This window comes from Halichondria panicea, chromosome 12, assembly GCF_963675165.1.
Source record: "Halichondria panicea chromosome 12, odHalPani1.1, whole genome shotgun sequence".
NCBI lineage: Eukaryota > Metazoa > Porifera > Demospongiae > Suberitida > Halichondriidae > Halichondria > Halichondria panicea.
In genome coordinates this window covers 5020003-5029222 of record NC_087388.1, presented here as the reverse complement: position 1 = coordinate 5029222, position 9220 = coordinate 5020003, and the positions used below count along the sequence as shown (strand labels likewise).

At 39.8% G+C, this 9220-nt stretch overlaps 2 protein-coding genes across 5 annotated transcripts; one reads left to right on the top strand and one right to left on the bottom strand.

The window, feature by feature from the left end:
- The first annotated feature begins 37 nt into the window (after positions 1–37).
- Positions 38–3233, top strand: LOC135345239 (bifunctional polynucleotide phosphatase/kinase-like). Of its 2 annotated transcripts, XM_064542639.1 has the most exons (5): positions 39–309; positions 729–1204; positions 1244–1477; positions 1693–2036; positions 2438–3233. In XM_064542639.1, the coding sequence occupies exons 1-5, from the start codon at positions 154–156 to the stop codon at positions 3121–3123; spliced, it is 1896 nt and encodes a 631-aa protein (XP_064398709.1). In that variant the 5' UTR covers positions 39–153; the 3' UTR covers positions 3124–3233. The 2 variants fall into 2 exon arrangements, with proteins under 2 accessions (XP_064398708.1, XP_064398709.1); XM_064542638.1 differs by having other exon boundaries at positions 38–309; positions 729–1477.
- A 1683-nt stretch (positions 3234–4916) lies between these two features.
- LOC135344736 (uncharacterized) lies at positions 4917–9214 on the bottom strand. 3 transcript variants are annotated; one of them, XM_064541992.1, is made up of 8 exons: positions 8446–9214; positions 8225–8365; positions 7942–8051; positions 7225–7313; positions 6689–7007; positions 6387–6579; positions 5707–5949; positions 4917–5273 (listed from the first exon to the last, which is right to left on the bottom strand). In XM_064541992.1, exons 3-8 carry the CDS (start codon positions 7951–7953, stop codon positions 5164–5166), a joined length of 966 nt encoding a protein of 321 aa, XP_064398062.1. In that variant the 5' UTR covers positions 7954–8051; positions 8225–8365; positions 8446–9214; the 3' UTR covers positions 4917–5163. The 3 variants fall into 3 exon arrangements, with proteins under 3 accessions (XP_064398062.1, XP_064398061.1, XP_064398063.1); XM_064541991.1 differs by having other exon boundaries at positions 8225–9214; XM_064541993.1 differs by having other exon boundaries at positions 7942–7990; positions 8225–9214.
- Between the last annotated feature and the right edge of the window lie 6 nt (positions 9215–9220).

The window sequence follows — 9220 nt, the reverse complement described above, 5'->3', positions numbered from 1 at the left end:
TTTGCAAAACTAGACAACTGTATTTGACGACCCTGTACTGTACCGAGGCTGTACTTATGGACGGGCACGCCCATCTAGGCTGTACTGTGAGGATCTAGGACTCGTAGGGAGTGAGCTATACAAGACTTTAGACTACTTGCTACACCCCCTAAAATGGAGCCAGACCAAGACATCCAGTTGGAGCAGTTCTGTCAGCTCCTTCCTGCAGACAAGGCTTGTCCCACCATTGTCCTAGCGGACGGCGTTTCCTTGGTACTGGGCAGAGGGCCACTTACACTCGTCACAGACAGTAAACTATCCAGGAGTCAGGTCCGTCCAGTCGATCGTGTAAACAAACTACCATAATTCATGTAATTACAACGCCACTCTAAAATTTGAATTTTCAGCCCCATAATTATAGCATCATATAAATTCATTTGTTTTTATGTACATATAGTCTCGTACACATAGTCTCACAAATTTCTGGCACTTTCATTATGGTATGAAAATTGTCATTACTTTGAGTGAGCAACCCCACCCCTTTTCGCGCCCCCCTCAGTGTAAGTGTTGAACCTATGTACATGTCGCAACTAAAATACTGTGTCTGTCACATTGATTGGAGCTTTGACCATGTGCTTCATTTTCACTGTTGACATCAGACACCATTTATACATGTGTACCTTCGAAATAATTATATCGAGGCTTGCGTAGACCTTAAGAGCCTATATAATTATCGTCTCTCCATGCAGGTTGAAGTAACCGCCGACTACCCCAAACAAGAGCTACTAGTGAGACAGCTTGGGGCCAACCCCTCAGTAGCTGCAGGCACTTCTCTGAGTAAGAGCAGCACTATTCTCCTCGGACCAATGGCCAGCATTGAACTACTCGAAGGAAAATACAAATATCACATTCATTTTGGAAAGAAAATTCCAGAAGATGCACTGGAGAAACTTCAGAGCTCTGATGATAGAGATGTCGATTTGGGACGAGAGAAATCTCCTAATGAAAGTGACTTATCATCGAGCACATCACGAAAGCGTGCACACTCACAAAGCATTAATGGAGAAGATACCACTTCCTCCAAGAAGCTTAAAGTATCTAAACCCACTAAACCACCATTGGCTACTAGGACCTCTACTAGGACCTCTACTAGGACCTCTACTAGACTAGCATCAAAAGCAACCAGTGAGAAATCAAAAGAATTACTTGCTTCAAAAGCAACCAGTGAGAAATCAAAAGAATTACTTGCTTCAAAAGCAACCAGCGAGAATAAATCTTCTGTAATGAATGAAGAATCTTCAATCGATAAACCAAAGCAATCGTCATTAGATGCCTTTTTCTCTGGTGGATCTACGTCAAGTGGTAGTGTTGAGATGAGTTGCTCTTGGGAGGAGGTGGACACCATGTTGATCCTACAGTATGGGAACGCAGTGCATTGTAGTAAACTGGCATGCTTTGATCTCGATGGTACTCTAATTCAGACAGCCTCGGGAAAAAGGTTAGTATATGTAATAGGTTTCTCATTTCTGTGTTGACATGCATGTCTGATACAGCATGGTATTCATATAGTAAATCTTTGCATTGTGTACCCTTTTGTGCTGTATCTGAGTACCCTTTTGATAATGCTGTATCTGTTGTTATCACATGCACAGTCTCTATTGTATACAGGTTGTAAATTTCCAAAGGTCAAACATCTCCGTTTTACCCATTCAGGTTTGCTACTGGACCTACTGACTGGAAACTTTTCCCCAAGGTCTACCCCAAACTACATTCACTTCACGGGGAAGGTTTCAGAATCGTTATTTTCACAAATCAACTTGGCATCTCAAAAGGGAAACCGACAAAATCAGAATTCAAGCAAAAAATGGAATCCATTGCAGCCAAGCTAGAGCTACCTATACTGGTGATCGCTGCTACTGCTAGAGACGTGTATCGCAAGCCTGCCCCCGGGGGCTGGAACTATCTGGTAGAGAAAGAGAATGGAGGGTATGTGGTGGACAAGAGTGTGAGCTGCTTCGTCGGTGATGCAGCAGGGAGAGAGGCCAATTGGAAACCAGGTATAGTAGCTGATGGCTGTGTGGTTGTATGTGCTGAGCAGCTCTCCTGTATAATAATGCAATAATTATGTATACTAGGAAATTGATGCACTTAATTATTTGTATGTTGTGCACATAAGTTTGCATACGCCTCCTCCCTCCCCACATCCATATCCACCTCGATCGTTGCATGTATAACATGTGCCGAGCAGCACTTCTCCTTACGTACAACTATGCAATATAGATATCGGTATGCATTTCGTTCGTAAACGCGTACCGATATCTACCCTGCCACTAGTAACACCACCACCCACTAACGACCGCCAAAGGCTGACTTTTGATGCTTCTGTGGTCAAAAATTGAAACACTTTATACGGCTTTGTATACTGTACCACATACAAACACTCACACACTCTCTTTAGGAACAAAGAAGGATTTCTCTTGTGGTGACCGACAATTTGCTGCCAACTTCGATCTTAACTTTTCGACACCGGATGAATACTTCCTCGGTCAACCGAAAACCCAAAAATTCTCATGGGGCGAATTCATCCCATCCGCTTTTGATTACACCAAGACCACGCCCATATTGACTCCACCCTCTGCGAAGATGCACTCGGACTCTCAAGAAGTGATTATATTTGTTGGATGTCCGGCTTCAGGGAAATCAACATTTTACACGAACCACCTTTCAACTAAAGGCTATGCGCATGTCAATAGAGACAAGATCGGATCTTGGCAAAAATGTGTTGGAGAATGTAACAAATTATTGGCAGCTGGTAGGAGCGTTGCCATTGACAACACGAGCCCAGACGTGGAATCAAGAAAACGGTATATCGACTGTGCCCAGAAATTCAGTGTACCTGTTAGGTGTTTTCAATTCATGACCACCGCATCTCATGCCAAGCATAACAATCGATATCGAGAGATTACACAGAAGAGCACTGGCTATGTTAAGGTCAATGATATGGTTTTTAATATGTACAAGTCCAAATTTTGTGAGCCAGCCATGTCGGAAGGGTTTGCAGAAGTTGTGCAAGTTGAGATTGCACCCGTTTTTAAAGACAAAGAGAAAGAAGAACTTTATAGAATGTTTCTAGCAAGCAAATGATGCCTGACTAAACAATTGTTTCTTATAATGCACATGTTCTTAACTATAATTGTTTTATAATTATTGTTAAAGGCCCCGATATTGATGTCGATTTATGGTAAAGATCATTTCATTAAGTTTTGCATAACTACATATCTCGCTAATGTCTTACGTTTCTATACAATGCGTGTGTGCAAACACTTTGCGGCACTATTATACTCATGCATGCACATTCTCCTAATCCAGGAGATTATTATCCTAGTATATCAATATAGAAACCACTCCAACAAGTTTCCCGTTCTAAATTTTTGACGAGGACGAACTCTTCATTTATACCATGATTCATTGTTATGAATAATTATCGATATTGAATATTAAATGTACAATAAAATTCTCTCGTGATCATGATATAAAGGTGCCGTTATATGCCAGAGTATAATTCTCACCCCATGCAAAATGTGCCTATGCCTATATATAGTAGCATGCAGTGCATATATATTGTTATGAGCTCATGCATGTGTGGGTATTAATGTTGTGTAAGCTGCACAAGAAAGATGTTTGTGTTGACATTGTATACTATAGCCTGCATGCATGCATGAGCTCATGCATGAGATTTATGATAAGCTGTTATGCAACTGTGTAGTCTCTTGATAATTGGTCAGAATGAGGTGGTGATCATGATCAACTGTGTACTCCTCAGACTCAGAGCATATGCAAGTGTTAATAGGAGCAGACAAGTGTTAATAGCTGGCTCCACTCTATAATCACAACCCTAGCCTCGACTCCAGCCCCTTCAACAGTTTTTCCCTGCGACCTGGAATCGAGGCTATCACAACCCATGCATTAATAATGCATGAACTCTATGCATGAACTGCGGGCCAAATGATCACATTGACAAGACAATAGACATATCAGTATAATTATATACTATAGCACTTGCATATATATATACAGATTGAAGTAAAATTAAAGTTAATACGTATACTATAGAATTAAGTGTTCAATATATATACGGTATAACATCTTGTGGATGAACCTATCAACATGTTACGTGTGTGTATGTGCATCAACTATATATGCATGTGTGTATAAATTATAGTGTGTATGAGCAGTGTGTTCATGTTGCATGGTGGTGTGGTTGGTTTTAATAATACAGGAAATGCAGATTTACAGAAAATAATGTCACTTGAATAGTGATACCTCCCTCTCTCAAGGGTAATTTAAACGTGATTTTCAAACCAGAAACATAAGCTATAAATTATATAGGGAAATGAATTTGTTTGCAGAGTTCAGGCATGCATGTCGAGAGTAAAGTTATTCTAAACTCTACGACGTATGAACTCTTGTCTGACATGGACATGCCTGATGTTTAAAGGCCCGCCAAAGCGCTTGGAATCGAGGCTATATAATTTTACTTGTGCCAAAGTGAATTACTGAATTGGTATAACCTGTATAGGCCATGATCAATATTCTTTTTATCCATTACTCTATTCTTTATTAACCTCATAAAAAATCCGATTATTATTCCCAACAAGACAACATAAACTAACACATGCAGCACACATGCGACTGACATGTACAAGACATCGTTAATAATTATCATGACACTCTAAAGTCTTATGCAGCAATAAATAATCATTATTGTGGTGATAAAACATCTTTATGCTAGATCTAATCATTGTTTAATTTATAATATGTCAGCTACCTACAATGCCATGCACATGCATTCATTAAAGCATCCTATATTCCAAGGGTCTCGGTCATTTTTGCAGAAGTGAATATCAACTCTATATATAACACATTCACTGTTAAAAGTTCCTTTTCTCTTTTATTTTAATATGCTATGTTTTTTGTTCATAATCATTTTTTTTAGTTTAATATCCCTGTTAATTTCTCAAAGATTAGAGAACACCAATTATTTTCTATTGATACCCATTGACTTGCTTAACCAGATGAACATTCAATAAGATGAAGATCGAGTCGTATACTCCGCATATACAAAGTAACATAGAAGTTAACGGAACGCTTGAAACAGTATAGTATAGTCTAGTCCATAGCTAGCTATGTTGTTGACAGTTCTGCAAGCTGGCTTCTTGCAAGTGCTGCTTGGGCCAATGCCTTGAGTACCACCACATCTCTTCCTGCTTGTAGTGAGGCGATTGCACAGTTACCTGCATGCATGCATGAAACGATGTGTTATGCAATTCTACCTAAATTTAGGTTTACATGTACCATTAACTTTGTACGTTGTACCTAAATTTAGAGACAGTTGCATTATAATAATACCTAAATTTAGGTAAACTGCATGCATACATGAACTCTACTTGTGTACATGTGCATGCATGGATACATTCCCATGCACTATTATACACATGATAATTACATGTATGTGCATGTATATAATATTATGCATGTAATCTTATTACATGTACTCATTACATATATACAACTACACTATGCTGACGAGGCCCAACAAGGCCGAAACTATCTGACTATCATGGCAGGTGGTCCATAGTTGTTTGTACATCACAATCATGCTGGGTATCTAAAACATAAAAATAATAGTAATCATGCATGCATGCACTGTCATCCTATAATAATTACCAGATTCACTTGTGGCATCAATAACAGTGCTCCCTTCAAAAGACAGCTTCTTTATAATGCCTGTCAGCACACAAATCGGAATCTTAGCAGTGGATTGATCAATACAGGGGAAGAAATTGGACCGCCCTTCCTCAACGAAGTTAAAGTGGTCCTCCTCCAGCTTTCCACTGAGTGAGTAGTGTCCCACTACCACACAACCAATTGATGGGATAAATCCCAGTGGATGAGTGGAATCTAAGCCACCTATAACAATAATGATTATGGGCTGTATAATAATTATTATGCTTATAGTTATGTACGATATAATAGGCTGCATGTGTACATAATAGTGCGAAATGTTCGAGGTGCTTATATATTTTGTAAAGGCCTCTAAAAGCAATTCGTTGCACAATGTTCGTGCTTACCAGAAGCCACACCTTAAATCTTTGCGAGTTATAGCAGATAATTAGTAGTATTGCTAACCCACGAAATCAGGAAAAATTAAGCACCTCGAAAAAGTTCACGCTATTATACAGTTGTTACACGATAAATATTATATACAGTCATGCGAAATATTTATAGCGTTGTTATTTTGAGTGTATAATTATAGCAGAGGCGAAAAACCGATGGATTTGCACACACCGTGTGACACAAGTTGTTAAATGTATAATGTCGATGAATTATTATTGAACATAGTTTACCTGTGCACGCTGTCTGCCAGTAGCACACACTGACGTGTTCGTAGCACTTCAACAAACAATTCTTCAGTTCTTCAATTTTTGAGAGACTGGTGCTAATCAATGCAACATTAAATGTGCTCACAGTTTTCTCGGGTATTGTATTCAGCTGTTTTGTGGTGTACACAAGGCTTTGAATTTGTTCTGTTGTCCACGCCTGCACGAAGTTGAACAACATGTAAGTATAATATCAGGAGTGTTTATATACGTAGCTATAACATATACATGTGTTATAGCTGTACGTGCATGCATGCACATAATTATACCACGGGTATGTCAGCCAGGAAGAGATTTGAGCCCATGAATGTAGGGTAGACATCCCTAACATCTTGGCAGCACATGTTTGCTGCATCCCCTTCGACCACATAAGCCTTGCAGTGCCTGAACTTATATATATCAGCCGAGGGGACAACAGTGTCTGTGCTGCCTGATTTTTCTGCTTTTAGAGCTGCCTCACAATATGAACGAAAAGACGCCGGTATTGTTTTGGTTAAACATATCTGGTGGAATGTCCTCAGACGCTCTGGGGTAGTGAAGGCAGGAAATCTACGTTTTGCCTCGCACCACGTACTGGAAGTAGTTATCCTGGGATGGAATTATACTTAACTTAAAAAATGTGATTATAGAAATAATACACTTTAGATCAAAAAAAGGAAGTTTCCACATGATTTAGAAGTCCTCACGAGTCAGGGCTAGTAGAACCCTCACCGCGTTCGGGATACTACAATTACCAGCCCTTTGGGCTTCTAGAAACTTCCTAAACAGTGTCTATACAAATGCATGCATGTGATTGTTAATTTACTTGCAAAAAGCCCTTTGCAGAGACTTTCTTGATCTGTAGCTGGTAGCTTCTTCCTTTAATTCAGCAAGGCTTAGCTCACTGCTTGAAACCTGGAAAATTAATAATTAACATTTAGAGCTGCATGGTTGTAGTATCCCGAACGTGTAGAGAGGGTTCTACTAGCCCTGATTATAGATCATGCATAATAATTATAGCAACCATGATTCTCAATTTAGTCAATCATGCACTATTCTTATCTAATCTTTGCTACATAAGTGAAGTAAATACCGTATAGCGCGAAATGTTCGAGGGGCTTAATTTTCGCGGATTTCGTGGGTTAGAATTCTATACGAAAATTAAGTCCACGAAAATTGTTCTTTAATTAGAATTACCTGCTATCGTGCAAATATTTAAAGGCGTGGCTTCCCGTAAGCAGTCATTCCGCGAACATTGTGCAACGAAATGGTTTTTAGAGGCCAATCCACGAAATATAAGTGCCTCGAAAATTTCGCGCTATACGGTAAGTATACTAAGTTGGATAGAACACTTCCTCTATAGCCAATCAGATTGCAGGCAAACATGATCTAAAAAACTGTTACTGTTAATTCATAACAACTTCAATGCAGATATAAATAGATTACGCTGTCAGGCTCCTATAATATTATACCTCTGCATGTGCTTCTTTATACGTAACAATATTATTTTGTCTATAGAAAATCTTCTCAAGCGCTTGTATACCTTTGATAACATTTCCAGCTTGAACTCATCAGGAAGGCACTGGATTGGGCTAAAATTTTGCTGCTTAAACTCGGGCTTTGTAGTCAGAGATTTTGTTGAGAGGGTCTGATCTTCAAGTGATGTACATGAAAAACGTATTGTACATCAATTATTACATTTTCCCTATCACAAGGATCTATATGACCCCCCCCCCCCATTATTCCTATGTGAAAACAGGGACTGTATCAACTGTTGTACACCTTAGCAATCACGCAGAAATGGGCAAGACACATTATTATGATACCTTTGTCAGTTGGTTGAAGACTTGAATGAAGTCGACTGCTCTCGCCCCAGGAGACAGCCTCAACAGTCGACAAAATGCTGATTTATTCCATTCAAACTCCTTCCGATTCAGGAGCACAGTAGTCTTGCATTTAAATGTGACCTGTATGACCAATAAAAACCAGGATTATATCTGTGGTGCTTATTACTAAAATTACAACATTGTTATACATTATAGCTTACCTCAATGGCTTGATCTAGGTATTCTTTAACCTTATCACAAGTCTTTCTAGTAGAAGGAGTACCTATTGAATATACACTTTCCAAGACTGGGCGATTTGGGAGTTTGTAGCTCTTAATCCTTGCACCATTCTTGTACACAGTGATACCACTGACTCCACCCACGAGAAACTCAAAGTGCCACCTCTTGGTTGCAGGCATTCTTCACCTATGCTGTAAACTAGGGAGCTACAGTAGCTAAGCACGTACTACTAAGTGCAGCGCAGTGCAGTGCAGTTTTAAATGCAGCTGAATAGTGCTAGTCCATCGGCGCATGCGCAATAAAGTAGCCATGCGTGAACCCGCAGGTGTGATAGTTCAGTGCGCATGATTTGTGGCTTGCATGCATGCAATGATGAATGATTCATGTCCTCTCTATGATGGCAGTTATAGCCAAGACTCTCTCCTTATTGTGTCACCAGGGACAAGCAGTAAGCAAGACTCACAAACTAGCATCAGGGGTGCATGCACTCCTGCTAGCATAGCTAACAACAAGCAAGACTCTCTCCTCATTGTGTCTCCAGAACTCGAAACAAGCATAGTGCAAGACTCTCTCCTCATTGTGTCTCCAGAACTAGAACTCGAAACAAGCATAGCGCAGGACTCTCTCCTTATTGTGTCTCCAGAGCTCGAAACAAGCATAGCGCAAGACTCTCTCCTCATTGTGTCTCCAGAACTCGAAACAAGCATAGCGCAAGACTCCCTCCTTTTTGTGTCACCAGAACTCGAAACAAGCATA